Genomic DNA, 22,113 nt, shown 5'->3' on the forward strand with positions numbered 1-22,113 from the left:
ACCTATTAAATTTACCTTTTTCTTTCTGATAATGCAAATTCTGTAAAGTATAAACTGAAGCAGCCCATGCTTGTAATAGGAGGAATTATTAAAACGTAATTTTAATTTGAAAAACTTAAATATCATTTTTTTATTTGCAAAGTTACATATAGTTGCCTTCCGTGAGTGTTAATGGACTAATATGAATCATAACTTAATTCAATCAACTCTCATATATATATATATATTAAATGCGAATATTTATCTTCAGTAAAAGGATTTTTTTAGAAATTATTCTTCGACATGAGTATTTTTAAATTTTTTTTTAACTTTTTATTAGATTTATTTTTCTTATTCATATTTATCGACCTTTATATATTAAACATAAACTATTTATTATGCAATAATATTTTTAAGAACTTTTTTTCAATAAAAAATGTTTAGAGTTTCTTCTAAAATTTTTTATCTAATTCAATTTTGTTAATTATCATAGTTAATTACAAATTAAATTTTAATATTTTGAAATAAATTATTAATAAATTAAATAAATTTATTATAATATAAATTATTTATCATAAATTTAAAAAATATTTTTTTTTCAAAAATATAATTTATATGTTTAAAAGATCTATTTATATAAATTTAAAATATAATTTATATATTTAAATATAATATTTATTTGTATATATTATTTATTATAAATTTTAGTTATATATAATAAATATTGGAAAAAAAGATATTTAACTTCACTCTTTTTGCAAATAAACACCACAAACTTTAAATTTATCCCAATTGATCCTTAAATTTTATCTTGTTAGCAAATAAACACAATAAACTTTAATTTTATTATAATTTATTCTTAAGCTTTATCATTTTTACAAATAAACACCTTGATTGCACTTTTATCTTAATTATTTTTTTTAAGTCTCTTATACTACAATGAGATTAAATTACTGAGATAAAAAAATTATCAATCATTTATTTATTTATTTTAAATCAAACTTATTTATTAGTTTTTTTAGTACATATATATTAGTTTTATTTTCATATATATATAAATGCCATATAATTTAGAAGAAGAAAAAATCAAATAAAGACTTCTTTTTATTGTTTTTATATTTTTTTTCTAAACTCATATTTTTGTTATATTTTTTAAAAAATTATAGCATAAAAAGAAAAAAATATTAATGAATGATTGATATTTAGTTTAAATAATTTAACTTTAAATTAATAACATAAAAAATTTATAAAAATAATAAATTATCAAATGTTAAAATCAATTATGTTAAAATTAAAGTTGAAAGTATTTATTTGTAAAGGAAATAAAATTTATAGATTAATTGAAGCAAAATTAAAATTTATAATATCTATTTATAAATCTGATAAAATTTAAAAAATGATTAGGAAAAAATAAAAATTCATGATGCCTATTTGTTAAAAAACCAAAATTTAAAATTTAAGATGATTGATTACTCTTTTTCCTTAAATATTTACTCTTTTCATGACATAGTTAAAATAGTAGTTTATCTTAACTCTTGAGAAATTCGAGCACATTTTCAATTGGACAAAGGAGATATGGGTATTTGACGATTATGATCTAATAATAAATGAAGCAATTATATCATGTGCGTATAGTTTTAAGGCACAAGCAACTGAAAATTCAATATATAATATAATAATTTAAGTCTGTCAAAATTATTTGAAGTTTTTAAAATAATTGATCTAAACAAACATTTCTCATGCAAAAACTATCATTAAGAGTGTTAAGGTAAATAATATAGTTGAGTAGTTATGTAAAAAATTATGCCATTTGGTAATAAGTTTTAATAAATTTGAAATACAAAAGTGAAATTATTTTAATATGCCTAAATAAACTTTTCCAAATAACTCTAATAGATTTAGAATTGCTACTGTTTCCAAATGGATTTATTCTCACTTCACCCCTACTTTATATTTATCTTTAACAAAACTATACTTTTATTGCAAATATTGTTGAGATACATAATAAAAATAAGTTTTGGTCCTATATTTCCACAAAATATTGTTAAAATAGATCATGAAAACGTGTTTCTATTGTGTATGTCGACAGCTCAGCCAAAGAAAAAGTGTAGGTCAACAAATAATGTCAAGAAATATTACCCAAACTTTTTTATTTTTCATTTTTTATATTGTATATCTGGACATAATATGAATTAACTTCTATTGTATATTAATCACAATAGAAACATGTTTTATTAAGAATTTTTTTTGTAAGAAAAGTAAAAATTAACATGTGAACAATGTTATATATATATAAAAATAAAATAACATGTGAAGAATGAATTTAGCAAAAAAAGATGCGAGAATAACGTGGACCTTAAATAAGATTGGAAGAATTTTGACTCAGGCCCACACTTGTAGAAAAAAAGATGAAGGCCCACACTAACTCTGCTGGTTTATGAGTTAACAATTTTTTTTAATGTTAAGTATATATTAATATATGAATGGGTTAGATTAAAAATACACCTCACTCTTTTTAATTTGTGTTTTAGATGTGAGTCCTTATATTATACCACTCCCTATTTCGGATATAGTGGATCTCGGCTGGAGAGGAGAGTGAGAGATTGTGAGGGTACGATTTTTATCTCAATTAATTTAAAGATTAAATATAAAATATAGAAATAAACTTATGGTGTATTTGGTTGACGAATTTTAAAATTTAAAGAATTTAAAATTTTTAAAATTTAAATTATTTTAATTTTATTTTTTATTATTTTTAAATATTTTGTTTGAATAGGTGAATTTAATTTTTTTAAAAAAATTCTTAGTTTAGATATGGTAATTTAATTTTCGTCATGATAATTATATATATATATATATTAAGATTTTAAGATTAAATTTTATAAAAATAAATATTAGCTAATTTTGAATTATTTAATAATTTTAAATATTAATATTTAAAATATTTAATAATTAAAAAATATTGATATTTTTCATGTTGATGTTGAAAAAGAGGAGAGGGAGGTAAGAGAAAAATAAAATAAAAAAGGAGAGAAAACATAATAGAAAGAGGGAGAGATAAGGTGAAAAGAGAAATAGGAGAGAGAAAGGAGAGAAGGGAGGGAGGGGAGGGATAGAAAAAATAGAGTATAAGAGATGAAAGAGAGAGAGTGTGACAACCTAATCTAGAAGCACATGTATGCTTTTATTACACATCATCAATAATTTATATTCATATTTAATGAAGGAATTTGCCATAATTTACATTTTTCAAAGTTAAAAACATTTGTTTTTGCTTACATCTTTAAAGCCTTTTATTTAATTAAAACTTACTTATATTACTTTTGTCTGCATATAAATAATTCTCTCTCTCTCTATCTCTTTATATATATATATATATATATATATATATATATATATATATATATATATATATATATATATATATGCATCTAGCATTCTTACTAATAACAATATCAATTTACATCAATTAAACATCGTTATTAATCCATTTACAAGTTGTACATTGTGTCAATAATACAAGTATAAAATACCTCATACATAAAATAAATAAATAAATACATTGAAGTCATAAAATACATTACGTGACTGAATAAGAACCCCTAAATCTTATTATTATACATATACAAACTAACATAAAGAACATAATTACATATCACCACGTTGTGATTTTTTAGCATTGTCACTCAAGTGTATTAATGCACATCCTAATGTATATAGAAAAAATCTCACTGATTGGGTCCACCATGCCACTGAAACCTTGTGATCTTACAAGTTTCTTTATTGCTAGCGGTTGAAAGCATATGTTCTACCCTGGTAATTTTCATAGACACTCTCACTAATCATGGTTATGTCTCACATTTGTCGAAATTTTCCAAGTTGGCATACATGAATTCCCCAACCGCACCAAGTCTCCATAAACTAGCACATTACTATCCCTAAGAACCCAAAGCCAACAAACATACTTTAGGTGCCTTTTGTGGTCATCCACATCCTCCTTTTGAGGACATCATCACACACAATATTCTTTCAAGGCTCGTCCCAAGTTGTATTCTCCAAAGGTACACAAGGGTAGCTAGAGGTCATGCGTACACGAGCAAAAGCCCACAATTTCATCTCTCAAAATCAATAAATCAAAGTACATAACTTTAATTTGTGGTTATAACATACATACCTCTCAAGCCATCCATAATTCTCCTCTCCCCACTAGGGTTTGTAAATGAATACACTTGCATAGTCACTTTTTTCTTTTCCACAATAGCATGTTAAGTGCAACACGAACAAATTGTATTGTCCATTGTACTTTTCAAATAAAGGTGAATGAAATTTTCTATTCTTTTCTTTTAACATCATCACATCCACAATGTTGCATAACAATTCATGACAATCAATCACATATTTTTACTAATGCACATCAGTGATTTATTGCGGGTCTCCATCATGAAGCACCCTTTCAGCCATTTAACTTACAATGTCTTATTACTTTTTATGAAGTCCTCACCCTTTCAACTTAATTTCTTTCATTAAGTTCCTCTAAATTCATAGGTTTTATACCATAATTTCCTTAGTTATGCTAACATATACATAAGTATCTTATGAAATCTTAAACCCAGATTATTTTCACCACTCATTCACACACTTAAATTTCCTGAGGATTACATTCCTCCCGCTATCCAATTCAATCAAAAAAAAATCAAGGCTCAAATTTTCTAATTAAATAAAATTAAATCATAAAAATTGAACACTTCATAATAATATACATAGGTGTCCCTCTTGAGTATAATGAATCAATCATGTGCTCCAAGTAATCAAATAATGCTCCAAAGGTAATTAATCCAATTAAATTTCGTAATTTACATATATCGATTCACATGAATAAAAATTATTAGACATATTAAATTAACTTTAAAACACAAAAATTTTCAAGGATACTTCAAACAATATATATTATATTATACAAACCTAGATACTAAAAATTTAATATCAAAATAATTTATAATATTCTAAGAAAATTTCATGGTATTCGTAATATGTCTACATGCATTATATATTTTTCACAACATTTATTTCACACATAAACTATTTTTCATCCAATAAAAACTTAGCAAGACAGATTTATGAAATTGCAATAAAAAATCAAAATTAAATACTTCTAGGGCTTGTAAATTCTGAGACATCATCAATGGCATGTAAAAGGTTAATATTGCACCATTTTCCACTAATATTATATTTAAGAAGTTTAATTGAATAAAATAACACAATAGTAAATTTAGTAAAACAAATAAATACACAAATTAAAAATAGTAAAAATCGTGCTAAAAAAATTTCAATTTTTTTTCAATGATCTTAGAAGCATGAATTACACATAAATATGGTCTCACTTCACCAAGAAGAAGCCATGAAATTTTCAACAAAATTAAATTATAATAACAATATAATGAAAATAATTTCTTAGCCATTCAAGACAAGTAAGAAATAAAAGATAACTTCTCCATACCTCTTTGAGAACGGATCAAAGTTTTTCAAATACTACAAAAGTTTTATCTATTTGGAGCCCTCAAGCTCCTCACCAACATACTTGAGATATATAGAACAAGAATGGAGGCCTCTAGGTGATTTAATCTTCAGAGAGAGAAGTTGGAGAAATTTGGGAGAGATAAGAGGAAATGAGAGATTTTCTCTCGTGAGGGTAGTGGCTGCACAAAAAATGAAGGTAGAAGACTTTCATTATCTATTTATACATAGGACAACACACACACACACACTTAATTAGGTTTCTTAATTAATGTTAGGTTTAGCCAAATTCTAGTGTAACTTATCTTTAAAATTAATCTTTAATGAGATAAATCTATAATTAGTTTAATCATATCTTTAATTAACTTAATTTAAGTGTTAATTAAGCCCATAAATATTAATTCCGTTCTAAGTACTCTAAATCTACTTTTAAGCTTACTCAATAAAGTTTTTAAAATTTACTAGTATGTTATTAACGAGTTGACTAAATTCCTTCTTTTGACTCTTGTTGACTTTCTAATCTAATTTTGACCTTGTTTTTAAACTACTAAATGAATCAAATTAGATATTAGTTCAAGTTTCTTTTCATAATTAATTTAATCCTTATTTATACTAATTGGATTTTACTAAGCGTTACTAGTTAACCTCTTTATATTAATCTAGTGTTTGATTTAATTCAATTAACTATATTACTAATTAATTAGTTCTAAGACTTCACAACTAATTAATTTATCATTTATGTGTCTCGATTTAGGTCTCTACTTAGTGCTAAGTCTTAAACAACTTTTACTTAGCCTCTAAGACACTTCATTAATGTACACTAGTTCAATTAATCTACATTAAGTTAATCAAGAATCGAAAATCTTATTTATTTTAGTCTAGGTTCTTATTATTCAATTTCTTTGTGTTTAGACTCATTAAGGAGTTGATTTTTTATTTAAATAACTATTATTTACTATATTCTAATTAGTAAATTTCATTGGAATGTCACAAAGAAAGACAAAAGGGAACATCAAAGATGAGAGAGAGAGAGAGAGAATAAAAAGATAAAAAGATATATATGCGAGATAAGAAAAAAAATACAAAAAATTTCAAATTCTTACTTTTTTTAGAGAATTTGAAATTATACTATTTTAAGAAATTTTACAAATGTTTGGATTCAAATTATTTATAAATCTTTCATCTAAACAAAACATATCACCTCAATGCATTTGAACTTCTTCAAAAAAAAAATAAAAAAAATAAATTACTCCATTTAAATTCTTCTTCCAAACATACTCTTAAGATATTAATATGAACATTGAAAATGTAAATTCAACTTAAGGGAGTAGGAGAGCACTAATTATGTTAGATGAATTTTAGTCTAAGTAAAATTATTCTTTAATTATTTATCTTTTTTACTATAAGAATCATATAAAACATTTTCTAAAATGTTAATTTTAATTGACATGAATTCTTTTAAGGACCTATTTAACTTGAGAAAATATTTTATTTTTTATACATATTTATGAATATATTAATTTATCTTTCACTTGAGCAAAATTATTTAAAACTACTTTTGAGACACATTTGAGTTTGATGGGAAGTTGGGAATTGGTAGATTGGTAAAACACTTAAATATGTTAAAGAATATTTGATTTAGAAAAGATAAAATCCAATAGTGTAGTTTTTAATACAATTTGCTAACAAATTGTTTAAGTAGAATTAAATTCAATTTTCATAATCAAAATTGAGTGAGTATTATGGATATATAGGAAACAAACATAATTGAAAAAAATATATTATATCATTATACAATATTTGAATCAAGAATTGTCATTTACAGTAATAACTATTTAAAAAGTAATGTATAAAGTGATTCATAATTTGGTTGATAATCTAGTTTTTTTTTATCAAAATTAAACTCATAATTGTTAAGGATTGCACATTTGTGAAATAGTATAAGGGAGTTACTATGGTACCCTCAAAAATAGAGGGGTTTCAATACATTTTTTTATATAAATTCATAAAATATTTTAAAAAAATTAATTTAATTATAAAATGAATAATCTAAATTATACTTATAAAATAAAAAGTAAGATAAAATTATAGAAATTAAAATTATAAGATTTTAATAATATTATAAAATATTAAAAAAGAAAAAAATTAATAAATAGTAAAAATAAAAAATTATTAAAATTACAATATAAAAATTCTAAAATTTAAGACAAAAAGACAAAAAAAATATACTTAAAAAATTATTAAAATTAAAATATAGAAATTCAAAATTTTTAAATAAAAAGATAAAAATATACTTAAAAAATTATTAAAATTAAACTATTTAAATATAAAATAATATTATTACAAATAAACTGGAATATATAAAATAAAAATAAAATAACTAAATAATTTAAAAATTAAAAGAATAAAATATTATAAATATTATTTAAATAAATTATTAAAAATATAAAATATAAAAAAACTGTACCGGTACCCTCTCAAATAAGATGGGTACCGTAGAATTTCTCAAACAGTAAAAGGTGTTTCCATTTTTATTTACGAGAAGAACATGTTACCCCAAAGTAGTCAAGGTAGAGCCATCGCTTTTCCTTTTCTCATGGCTAATTTATTCTGCTGCTTACTAGAAAGACAATAACTGTCTTCACTACTTAGCAAGTTTTGACCTTTCTCTTTTTATCACATAATTTACAAAGATGGTGGAAAATTGTTATGGTCATGTATTAAATGAAGAAGCCTACTTCTTTTTGGCTTGGATTCAAATGGAAGTATAAATTATTTAGATACTAGTTTAAAATAATTTTTGAGAATATATTTATCGAAAATAAAAAGTCTTTTATTATAGAAAAATTCTTAAATATTTTTTTACTCTTGTATTCAAATATACTCATAACAAGAAACAAATGTGACTGATATAGTCTTAAAGTTTTGGATGGAATACGGTATTGAATTCTTTTGGTAGGTAGTCTTTGTTTATCACACCGTCAATCATTTCAGATGCTTTCTCAGAGTCTTCAACAGTGATATTAATTAGAGCCTGAGAATGAGATACTATTCTTTAGTCAAGACTCTCCATGATAAATGTACCCTCTGCTCACGTCAATTTTGAACATGACCAAGTCTTGTTCATCTTCCTCAAAGCAAATGGACACAAAATTTTAACATTACCTATCATGTGCATTGGAAGATCCATTAATGCCCTATATAGTATAAACCATGGTTCTCATATATTAACCGACAAGGGTGTGATGTGCCTGCATTGTCGCATCACACACAGAGAAGGCATTGAAGGGTCATTACAACACCATGAAATCCTACAATAGTCTTTTAGAGTACCGTAGACAAGGGAATTCAATATGATGTGAACTCTTTGCATGCTCATGCTCAATTCTCAATGACAAATGAAAATGAGATTTCATAGTTTTCGGTGTTTGTTTGGATTATATCTAACTTTTTCATAATCAATTTCAATCATACACTGTAAGCTCTTAAAAAAAAAAGTAGGTTTAGTTCAACTTTACAAATTTAACTTTAGAAATTATATCCTCGAAACTTAATGGTCGATTAAGACAAATTATATTGATCAATTGTATGAACTTCTTCATCCTTATATATTTGAGGCTCGAGAATTGTGTACTCTTTAAATCCAAAATTAATCAAAATAAACTATTGTAATGAGATATATGTAAACTATAGTGTTGATTATTTACCGACTTAGTCGAGACAAATACCTAATTATTTAACATCTTAATAAATAAGATAAGAAGTATTTATGCTAAATTATTTTTAAAAATATCTCAAGAGAATTTCATATATTAATGCACTTAAATAAAATTATTTAACACCTTCTTTGAATTCTTTTAGTCTTTGACAATTGCTAAGTCTTCAGCCTTTCTAGAGGCGAGGAATATGAGTAAAAACAGCTAGTGATCAAAGCTTAAGGTAGTTTTCACATTGCAGACCAATTAAGGATGAAAGCTTGTGGCGGCACTCAAGATATGAAATTCGGTTGTTCCAATTTCCAAATATAAATTTGGTTAATAATGGAATTCATTTAATCTGCAGTATCTGCTGTGGTTTCTCTGCATAATCGAATTCGGACACATGGAAGTAATGTCGTGGGTCTCTTACACAATTGTCATTCCACTAGAGAATTGTTACATTGTAACAAAAAGTTGATTAAATTATATTTTTATTTTTTTTAAAGGATAAGAAATGCAACGTTATCAAGGCTTGCAAGTACCTGTGTTACAGTGTGTCTAGTCGACTTGCACATGTATTTTTACTAACGTACACCAACTTGATTAGACACACGCATTTGTAACCATGGAGTTGGTTTATTTTTCTAATGATTTGGGTATCCCACACATTTTACATATAAAATGCAACAAAAGAGAAAGAAATCTAGAAATTAATCATATTGAGAGAAAGTGTATGCATAATTTACCCTAATGAATAATTTATCTGTAGAAAACTATTCATATTTTGAATAAAGATTTCTGATCAATTTCCATCAAAATTTGAATTGAGTGTTAAAACAATCATTATAGGTTTGAATGTCCCATAGAACCATAGACTTACCTCTCAAAAACACCTATACTTAAAACATTTATATGATTTAGTAATGGTTGAGTTATAAATTGTTGAATTTGGAATTAGTTTGAGAAATTGGAGAATATGCAATAAAATAAAGTTTGGCTTAAATTAATAATGGCACCATACTCCCATTTCAAGAGTAAGATACCAACTCTTTTAACTTTCAGCAATCAAAAAATTGATAAAACAAAAAATACAAGAACAAAGTGGAATTTGTATTGTCATGGAAGTTGCAGAGAAGAGTCCCTTCGTTGTTGTCCTTGACAGAAAAAGATGAAAGCTATAGTCCACACCATCACACACACTCCGGGACAAGCACAACTCATAGGGTCATTTCCCTAAAAGGGTCGCAGTTGATGGCACAGTGGACCCTTTTTCTCTTATGGTAGTATGGTAGAAATATAATACTAGTTGTTGTGTTGTGCTTGAATTGGCTTTGTAGATCCATCACATGGGTGTCCTTCACAACTGCTAGCTGGATAGGCTTTATGGTTAGTCCAAGTTCCTATAGGCATTAGACATTGTAGTATGGTGAGGGAAAGATTAATGCTCACTTGTCTCACCAAATATCTGCCAATTACAGAGTGTTCGACCCTATTTATGACACTTTTGTTTTCTCATTTCTTGTTTTGAAAGGCCACTGTTACTTTGTCCTTTTGGAATCTTTAATTTCTTTTAACATAAAAGTTATTAAAAAACTAGTTATTGGATAATTATGTTCTTCAAATATGTTGTTATATGTTCGATTTCTGGTCATATGATAAGATAACTTTATTAACGGGAACAAAATTCAATTTAGTGATTTTTATGTTTTTGAAATAAATTAATATCTGATTATCAGTTTTAATATATTTGATGAAAAAAGTTATTAAAATAGCTAGACAGCTAAAATATGTTGATCTCATATTTGGTGAAACTATGTTAATTAGGGGGGGTTTTATACATGACCTTTAAATGAAAAAGCAGGCATCAAGACAAATAAAGCAGTTACGTGATTTTTAGCATTCTGGTAGAGACAGAGCATACGTAAAAAGGTCACTCATCATCATTTATACATATACCAAGCCAAAATAATCATGAGGGATATGAGAGAGTGTATTGAGAAAAATTTAAATATCACATTTTCTAGATCATAAAAAAAAAGTTACCCACTATTTATTCACAAATTACATTCAATAGTGTTAAATATGAGAGAGTGCATTGAGGAAAAATTTAAGTATAACATTCACTAGAAATAAGACATCCAAAGAATATATAAGTGGGGGATAAATGCCATTTTATTTATAAGCAAATTTTATAGAATTGAATTAAAATCAAATTCACTTTCTGAAAATTCAAATGGATAATTTTTTTTACATCAATTAAGAAATTTAATTAAAGGATCCATGATAAATTTGTCCTTCAACTTAGGACTACATTACCAAAAATCTTCCACTTTCAATCAAAACCATTACTAATGGTCATTTAACAACACAAAATTATAATAGTCCTCAATGATCCTTCAATAACACAATTATACTCCAATACAAAGTCATCAAAGTCCATCATGAAAACTATCAATTTTCAAAAGTCGCTTCTCATAGTATTTAATCATTTATTTATTTTACGTAAATACCTATGGCGGTTTACTATACTAACTATGTAAACAATGAAAAGGGAAAGAATAACGAGTTTAGGTGAAGTAATTAACAAATTGGAATCAGTAACCAAAAATATACTAATACAATAAGTTGTACTGCAATGAACAGCAAATAAACAAATATGGCAAAGCATTGATCTAAAATGATGGGTTTTCCCTATTAATTATATAGGGTCCTGTATGTCCTTCAGTAAAACTTAACATAAACAGAAGTCCGATTCATATATCAAACTAAAAAGGCATGATTTAGCTCAAATATATATATAAAAGAAAAACCAACAACAGCATAAATTAATTTGGATTGATTATCTTCAAAACGTGCACAACATTAATTAGAAGCCTATCGTGTCATATCTTTCACTTTGCCACGCTCTCTATGAATCCCTTTAAAGATCCTTTTGGTTGAAGACCGAAGCCCTTTGCATCTGATCTCTTCATAATCCTCAGCCTCTTGCATGATTCGATAAACATTCTGTTAAAGCAACATGATTAAGCACATATATAAGTTTACATCATAAAATAAAAGGTTATATATATTATAAAAGCTTTAGATAAAAATATAGCTAAGCACATGTTCATAGAATCTCGTTACTTCAAGTAGCTACTAACTTTTGTATTCATCCTTCGTAAACATGCAACCAAACACCTACTAAAATCAGAATCTTCAATTACTAGTTTATTTTTTTAAGGAAAAGTCATATATTTCATGAGGCATTCGATCATTCTTGGAAATGTTGCCAACTAAGAAGCTTTTTTCCCCCCTCTTTATTTTGATGTATCCAATAACAATAATGGCTTCGGCCTTTTCAGGGTAGGTCACTTGGTTCCTAATTTGATGCTGAACATTATAAGGAGGGATTCACGCATGTCGGCTATATGGGGTCCAACATATATTGTCGGTATCACATAAAAAAATTGTCGATTTTCACTTTCCTACATTAACTTTTCTAAAGGTCTCACCGAAAATTAGAAAATTCTCGTTAATTATGAAGTTTTGAATTTAATAAAACACCTTAGATGATATTGGGAAACTTATTCGTATTTCAAACTTTGGATAATTAACTTCGTTTTATGTCATTTAAATACATAAAGTTTAGATCGATTGGATTAATTTGTAAACCACGCATGCACTCTTGATATAGTAAACGAAATATGCGTATTACATAGTTTTTAAACATGGAATGATGATGTGCAGTAGAAACTGTTAGGTGGCTTCTTGACTCAGCAAACGCAGAAAGCTGACTCTATAACAGTACATAAAAGTATTTCATGGTTTACTTGACTCGTATAATACACGTACGATTATTGTCTCAGAAAACATTTATAGATGCTTCAGCCCAAAAGAAGGGGGGAAAATAATAACAGATGGTCCATACAATGTATTGTTATCTACTCTCTGATCAATATAGCTTGAAGACCTTACAATTTTTTTTCCTCATTTTCTAATAACAATTTTATTGTTTCACTAGCTAGCTAGTGTAGATTTTTTTAATAGAAATTAAATTGTTAATATTAGTATAAATGTGTTTTATTACTGGCTAACAAAACGGATTATACCAACAATTAATTTACTAATATTGTAACATAATGTTTGTACAAATTCATAATGTTTATACTATCAATTCAATTTGTGTTGGACAAAATTCATATCAATGAAGACAGGTTTACCATTGAACGGTTAGTAAATATATATATATATTTACTGAGATATACTTGAATATTCAACCAAAAATATAATGACTATTTTTTTTTCTAACCACACCACACATACATAGAATATATATTTTTTTAGCTAGATTGGACTCCTTTAAAGTAACACTTGCAATAAATAAATAATAATTGTTGATAAAAAAAAAATAGAATAATTAACTTTTAACAATATGATATTTTAATAGTGCATCTATGTGTTTTATAAATTATAATAACCTGAACTTTGTTATTTTATTAAAATTCGTATCTTTTTTTATTTTCTTAATGAGCCTTTCACTTTGAATAAGTCCTGTTGATCTAAACATGAGCTAGTTATTTGTTATGTGTCCTTTAACTTAATAAATCTAACTAAGTTTAATTAAAAAATGTATTTAGTGAAATTACATAGACATTCAACTAATTAAAAGATCTGATCTTATCATATTCAATATCATAATCAATATATAAATTCAATCACAGCATAGACGACAAATTATTATTCTCTGCAAAAAAAAAAAATAATAATAAAAATAGCAGGTGGGAATGGCGAAAAGTACTTACTCCCATGGGACATCTCCAACCAGCATCCAGTCACCATCTTTGTCCTCATAAATGGGAACTTGTTCAGAGTTGTCCGCATTCTTCAACGCTTCCACTGCAAACACATTCCGCTAAATAAATATTATTTCCGCTACTCATTATTATTTTTTTTTCCTTTTGTTCCATTCAACCTATTCTAATCGAGTGTTAATCATGGCTATTTATTTAATTGCACATACCTTAAATTTAATTCTTTGTCATGAAAAGAGAAGTTCAACTTTATGTATACACTAGTTGCACGCCATCACATAATAAGCAGAATGTCTAATAATTATATATACTACTTGGTCTCCCACTTTGTCCTTCTGTCTCTCTTTTCCAAATTATTTTACTCCTGCTATTCTTTCTAGGACAATTATTAAAATTAAAGATTCTTCATAATCCTTATGTTGTACAACATAATATTCACCTTTCAATTTCGCTTAACTCACAATATAATTAGCATCATCTAATTCCAGATTCTGCTAATTAAGTTCACGAAGAGCATATGTAGCCAAATTATGATAATTAAAACCTATCAAACACGTGTTGTTCTTAAATTGTAATTACAAAAAGATCAACAAAGAAACGCAAAGGATATTATGTTGGATTGGAACTATATTCAAATTAAAGTTTATTAGTTTAATAGTAAGACTTTTTTATGCTGAAAAAGTTTATTACAGTGGAAGCCTGTTCGATACTTTTTCATGATGGAATATTAAAAGTTTGTTTGGGAGGTAGGGTTACTATTAGAATTAGTGTACGATTGGTCTTGGCTGTTAGAACTTAAAATTTGATACACAATATATCTCTTTCACTAGATCCATCTTAGTAGTTTTGCGATTTGATTCATCTTCTCTTATTTAGGGCAAGCATATTTTAAGCACAGCATATAATTCAATGTGTTATTTTGCATATACGAATTATCATAATAATATTGTATATTCTTATGGTTTAGAAACGATGAAGTTACATATTTTTGCATGTTTATTAGCATGTAAAGGTACGAGGAATATTGAGAAGAAGTAAAATGTATAGAAGTAATTAACTAACCCATTCCATAGCAACCAAAGAGCTTTTCCAAAGCGAAGGCTAAATCGGAGTAACCCTTATGCATAGCAAGGTCGATTTTACGCAAAAATGGAGCACCGTCCATGCTAACCTTCACGTACATTTTCGAAGCTTCGTTGATGCTGTTCTTCTTCCGGTATGAGCACACCGGAGGCCACCCCACCACTTCATTCTTCTTCTCCATTTTCCGGTCGCCGGAGGAGCTATTTTCGTCTCCGACACCCTCAATTTCCGAGAACACCCTCTTCTTCTCATTCTTGTTCACCACACTCTCGGGTAGACCCAACCTTAGCTCCGTGATTTCAAGTCCAAGACCTTCTTTCTCCATAAGGGTGTGTATATGATCAAACTCAAAAACTTTTTTTTTCTTTTTGTTTTTGTGGAAAAATAGTGGTTTCTCTTTTGGCTTAGAGTATTTGATGTAGTAGTGAGGGATATATGATATATGAAGAAAGGGCTTGGTGTTATAGTGTTATATATAGAAAGTGAAAGAAAAAAGGACTTAGTGGGAGCAATGACAGGTCAAATAAGGCGAAGTGGTCGGTCACATGAGAAACAATTGTGGGGACAACTTTGTCCCCTTCGCAAAACCACCGGCACCATAATAATAACTTGGATATGGGACACATCCTACGACTCATGATGTCTTGTGAGTGTTTCTTTAGAGATTTCATTTGATCATAGCCGTTTGATTAGATGACTAGGAACATGTCATGTGATTCGCTTGATTCAGGGAGCTCTATGCAATTAATTATATGTTGGGAGAGGGTTACATGCAAGAAGCTGCATTATTATGTAAATTTACCATCCCATCCCATCTTTGTTAATATCACTTGCTTATAGGTTAATTTATTAATTTCCTCTTCTTTTATGATCTATAAATCATATCTACCTATTCCATGTAATTTGGCAAGAAGAATATCAAATATCATTTTCGTGTGTTTGTATACATGTTCCCACACAATGAATGAATTCAATATTACAAAGTTAGGTAAATTAATTCTATTTTCTTTTGTCGGCAGGAATTACCAATACTAGCTAAGATATATAAATATGATGTGTTTTCAGTGAATAGTAAAGAAGAAATTAATTTGATATAGTCACATTTGTTACGAAACATATATATGTATGACCAATTCTATGTCACAATGCATGTGATTTGTGAGCATCGTGTCATGCATATTGATGATGATGCAAAAGGACCAAGGGACTGAAATGGCCAAGCTAGGTAGGACCCGAGGCAATTCCTGCAGATGTATTCATGCAACAAATTAAAATTCATAATATATATTTAACAGGAATAAAAAAAATTCAGAGAAATTTGAGATGATTAAATATGATTTGATGGGAAAAAACTTATTGTCTGTGGAATGTGAAGGATCACAGAAAATCATACAAGTCAAACTAGAGAATCTCAAGGATCAGAAACACTTGGATTGGGGCCTCAACAAAGTTAGTTATAAACGCGTAAAGCCACGACGATATTCATCTTCATTTCAATAGTTCATCAAGTAATTTTTTAACATGCGGTACATAAAACACTTTTCTAACGCATATAAGTGAAGTGAAAAACATGGCCAAGATTTTACAAATGATAAAAACAAGTTTTAATTAAAAGAAGTATATCGGATAGGTCATTTGACTATCAAAAATTATTAAGATCAAAAAATTTTAACATCATCAATATATAGCTGAAGAGATCGTATGACCAAAATCTTTAATCTATCATTTCGACATCTTTAATCTATCATTTCGACATTTTCAATAGTCGAATGAATCATGTAAATTAATACAATTCTATAGAATTACATAACTGAGATTCTTAAAATATTCCTTGGATACTCTTAATAGTCGAAGGGATCATGCAACTTTTTGACACTCTTGACAATTAAAGTAGTGAGAATATCTTGTTATAAGTACAAGAAGTATAATTTTTTTTTAGAGAATATGTTGTTTGATATTTTAATAAGATGGATGGATGAAATCAAAATGATGCATATATAGCAAAATAAAATTCCCAATATATTATTAATGTTATTCAAATCATCATACAGTCAAATAGCTTGTAATATATTTGCCAACCATTTGGGAAGACGTAGTATAAGAATTAGGATTCCATGTAGTATAAGTTGTAGACAGAAAAGTATAAAAGAAGATATCTCGAAGTATACATTTGGAAACTTTAATCACCCAAATATTATGTTCTTTCTTAAAATTTGAAGCTGATATCCCTAATAATGGTTTCGAACAAAAACTAAGGATCTTTAGTGATCAGAACGTATTATAAACTTTACGATTGAACCGATTGGGGAATATATATGCGCAATTATGGATTCCACTGCCACTTTTTATATAACAAGAAGAATTATAATAAATACGATCATTTCACTTTAAAGTAGTACAGGTTATTTTAAATTGATGAATAAAAGGTTGCTAACGGCTCCATTATGACTTAAATTAATTCCATTGAAGACAAATCTATCTTGTATTTTGGATTGCAACAATCGATATATTCCTTGAATTGCCAAAAAGCTTAATTAGACTTAATTTTAATTTCAAGGCTAATAATTTATGGATGTTGTTACATGATTGATGTTTCCCCAAATACAAGCAATAAATCAAGCATATACAAATACCAATACGCCCACATGACATAATACCTGCATGAGTGCAAGTGGATATGGATCTTATTTAATTTCAATTTAATGGTACAGCTGATGGAAGAAGGTTCATTGTTTCAAGAACAGAGATAAATTATTTATTAGTTTTCAAAACTCATGAAGGAAACAATGTCGTTATGGAGAAGAAATAGGTATATTAAAAAATGAATTGACATATTATTCAGTAAACATATATTAATTATCAATAATAAAAATTAAAAAAAATTAATAAATCATTAATTTTAGAAAAATAACAATAAAAAAAACAATAAATATTGACAAAATAATTATAAAAAAAAAATAGAGAAAGTATTGATAATCATAAAGGAAGACCCACTTCCGGAAGAAAAAATACCTCTAATCCCAACCAACTTAATAGTAAATGATTTGCATCATCTAATAACAATGGGAATTGGGAAATTATATAGCTTCCCCTTTCGGCAAGTTCACATGGCAATTTCAGTATTTTTTTCTTCGTGAATTTCTAGACAGATACTGATCATTGTTGGAGTTGCGTAGGTTTTAGAAATACAAGTGCGTTTAGTTAAACTGGCTAAAAGTTAACTGAAATCTGAAGAATTAAGTTAAAAGATGACAAGTTATTAATTATATGAATTTGGAAAAAAATAATTGTAGAATTAAATTATAGTATTGGTATGAACCGTAAAAAAAAAAGAGTAATTAATTTTTGTCGAAGACCATGAACATATACAAAATAAATATTTTTATTTAAATATAATTTATTTCATAAGGTTAATATTTAAACTTAAGATATTTTGATTAATATTTTTTATCTATCATAATTATATTAACACCAAGATTTGAATTTAGAACTCTATGTATATTATTTTAACTTTTCAATATTAGGCTGATATTGGTTTCTATAAATTATAAATTAGATTAATGACATCAAAATTTAAATTTAAAATTTTATGTATATTATTCTAACTTTTCACCAGATTCACTTTAGTTTCTATAAATATAAAACGATAATAAATGTATAGTTAATCACTTAATTTCAATATGAAACTATGTCATTTTGGAACCATGTATTATGAAATAAATGATGAACTATATATTTTTAAATACTTATAATTTAATATTCTAATTTATTTCAAATGATTTTTATCTTAAAAGATTAGGACAGTTATTTTTCTCATTTATGAATATATTTATTAAATAAATGAGATGATACGATACAAATAATTAGATACATTATTATTTTATGATTTTATTAAAAAATACTTTATAATTATTGAAAGAAAGTCTAAATACAGTGACTTGAATTTCGAAAGCTCAAACCCCTCGAAATTAGTTTTGACCAAGGACAGATTAGTAGAATGAGGAATCTCATGAACACTCTCGATCAGTCTTAATTATCTCAGACTCTGTTAGGCTTACTCGAAAATCATGTGACTCGAAAAAGGGTGTAAAAACTACTCGAAACAAAAGATAAAGGTCAAACACCTACCAAGATTAAATTGAGAGCCTTATTTGTTCACATGTGAATGTGTTCGAATAGAATTAATTAAATTGAACAAAGGAGTGCTCGAAAATTTATCTGTTGTTCATTAAGGGGTTAAGCTAGAACGCGGTCTCGATAGCAACTCGGGAATGTAATAGTAACTCGAAATTGTAGAGTTGTTATTGAAGGGATCTTAACAGTTAAGGCACACTAAGGTGGTTATTAAGGGTCGAATCGAGTAAAGTTGAAGCGTGAGGCGAACGGTTATGGGAAGTTACAATTTAGAGTCACGTAACAAGCATAGTGGATAGCGGTTATCCCCTAGTGGCGTACATGCATGAAATTAACCGTTCTTGATTGGCTCTATAAATACAGAAGCTACGTACCTTCACAGGGGTCGGAAAAACTCATACTTGAATTAACTTCTGAAGCACTCTCTGCCTACACACATATGGCTTTCGTGCACAAGATCGTTTTTGGGTATGACTACTTCTTGGCCACGTTTATTATTTTTTTTAGGATTAGGAGTAGTTTAGTTGTCTTTTCTCCTTTTAATCACTTATTCAGATAGCTTTTACACGTGAAATTGTAACTCTTTAAAGTAATGTGAACATGATTTGTATTGCAAGTATTTGTATTGTGCATTCAGTTTATTTGCGAGTTTATATGCATGAACATTATTACTTGTTGATTATTGACGAATATCTGGAAACAGGTAATTGTTAGTCTTTCTACTCCGTCTCTTACTCTTCGTAAAAATTTTAATACCTAAATTGAAACGAATCTCGTGCTAGTCTAAATATAAAGAACTTATAAAACTAATTCCACCGTAAACAAATTGGCACGCCCGGTGGGACTTGTTTAAGGAAAGGATCAGAACATAATTGGACTAGTTTTAGGTGTGTGAGTTGCATGAGATTAAGGAGCGGAAGAACAATGTCTACGTCTAATAGAGAAACATGTACTAACAATAATAATCACGTAGATGTAGAACAAGCAAATTCTAATCCTGATAATGTGACTAATGTGACCAGGGGGGCAACGTCTTCATCCCCTGTGTTACTCGAAAACACAGCTAGGCAAACAAATGTTACTCAAGAACTAGCGAATGTCACTAGGGAATATCCCTGGGGTATGCCACAGAATTGGCGAAATACCCAACCTGCGCATATCGAAATGCCAATAGCGTTAATAGGACCCAATTCACAAATGCATGTATCCCCACAGGGATATAATCCTGGGCCGAATGGCATGGGTTTTGTTATGCAAGACCCGTATCAGCATATAGGAACAAGTTAGGAGGGTTCTTTGATTCGACAAGGCAGCTATGTACCTACGAGTATTAGTAATCAAGCCATGATGGCTCTTCGACAACAAATGGACCATAGTAATCATGACATGGTTAATTTGTTATCGACTCAAATGCATAATATTATGACTCCTCTATACGAATTGATAAACAAAATAGGAGATAAATTAGGGGATGGATCACCTTCGAGAGGCATGAGTGCGATTCTGAATGAAATGGAAAATCCTGGAGGGAATGAGAATTTTCATCAGAACGTAGTTCGACCTAATAGGCATCCACAAGACAACTTAGATCAAATGGTAGAAAGAATACTGAATAGACACGAATTCGATGTAGGTCAAAATGAACGTCCCTACTTTGTGTCAGCCTTCCCGGATTATATAACTCGGGTAGAACTACCCCGAGGAGTAAAAGTACCAAAGTTTTCGAAATTTGCGGGAGAATTAACTGAGTCTACAGTCGAACATATAGCTAGATATGTAGTCGAATGTGGGGATTTAGAGAACAATGAATATTTAAAAATGAAATATTTTCCAAGTTCATTGACTAAGCATGCTTTTACCTGGTTCACGACCCTACCTCCTAATTCGATACACACTTGGGTTCAATTGGAAGGCAGTTTTCATGAACACTTTTTCAGAGAAGAGACGAAAGTGAGTATAGTCGATTTAATGAACATTAAAAGAGAAAGCCATGAAACTTTGGATGATTATTTAAATAGGTTCAGGCAGTTAAAATCTCGATGTTATACTAATATACCTGAACATGAATTAGTTAGGATTGCAGCAACATGGTTAGATTTCTCGATACGCAAAAAATTAGTAAATGAACAGTTGAGAGATATGGCCCAGTTAGCCGAAAAGGTAAGGAGGATCGAACAAATCAAAATAGAAAAAGAAAAATTAAGAAAATTTGATAAGTTTGTTCGAAAAGAAAAAGTGGCTTATTTAGAAAATTCTGAATTCAGTGATGATTCTAACTATGAGATTTCGACTGAAGATTTTGAGGTCAACTTAGCAGAATTGCGTCTTGGTCCTACGTATCGGTGTCAAATGTTAAAACCGGGAGATAGTGTAGAAGGGAATTTGACTAAGAGATATAGTTTTGACGTGAGTAAGGCAGAAAAGATATTTGATATCTTACTGAAAGATAAACAAATTATACTCCCAGAAAATCATAAAATTCCACCATTCGAGCAAAGAAAAGGAAAGAAATTTTGCAAATATCATAATATGTATGGACATTGGACTAATAATTGTGTGCGTTTCAGGGATTTCATCGAGAGGGCGATTACTGATGGTCGCCTTGCTTTCGAAGAGAAAGACATGAAGGTGGATGTTGATCCATTTGCTGCTCATACTGGTTATGTAGAACCAGTTTCCATGTCCATTAACATGGTGGATGTTGTTGTCGAAGACGATGAGAATATCGAACCCATTTCTGATGAGAAGCTCGAGGAATTAATGGAGGATTTTGCTAAGGAACAGGAACCTATCTACCCAAAAGAAGGGGATAGTCTGGTTGAGTTCTTATCGAAGAAGAAAGAAGCTGATAAAAAGATTATGTTGTGTCCTCGATACAGTGCTGTTTTCGATAGGGCTGCGGCTAAAGCTTT

General features: G+C 28.2%; 1 protein-coding gene across 1 annotated transcript; it reads right to left on the reverse strand.

Annotated features, from left to right (window-relative positions):
• Positions 1–11,763: 11,763 nt before the first annotated feature.
• On the reverse strand, positions 11,764–15,516 carry LOC109807541 (auxin-induced protein 22A). The gene is made up of 3 exons (XM_020370083.3): positions 15,047–15,516; positions 13,976–14,069; positions 11,764–12,197 (listed from the first exon to the last, which is right to left on the reverse strand). The coding sequence occupies exons 1-3, from the start codon at positions 15,390–15,392 to the stop codon at positions 12,083–12,085; spliced, it is 555 nt and encodes a 184-aa protein (XP_020225672.2). The 5' UTR covers positions 15,393–15,516; the 3' UTR covers positions 11,764–12,082.
• Between the last annotated feature and the right edge of the window lie 6,597 nt (positions 15,517–22,113).

Source organism: Cajanus cajan, chromosome 5, assembly GCF_000230855.2.
Source record: "Cajanus cajan strain Asha chromosome 5, NIPB_CcT2T_4, whole genome shotgun sequence".
In the NCBI taxonomy this organism is placed as follows: Eukaryota; Viridiplantae; Streptophyta; class Magnoliopsida; order Fabales; family Fabaceae; genus Cajanus; species Cajanus cajan.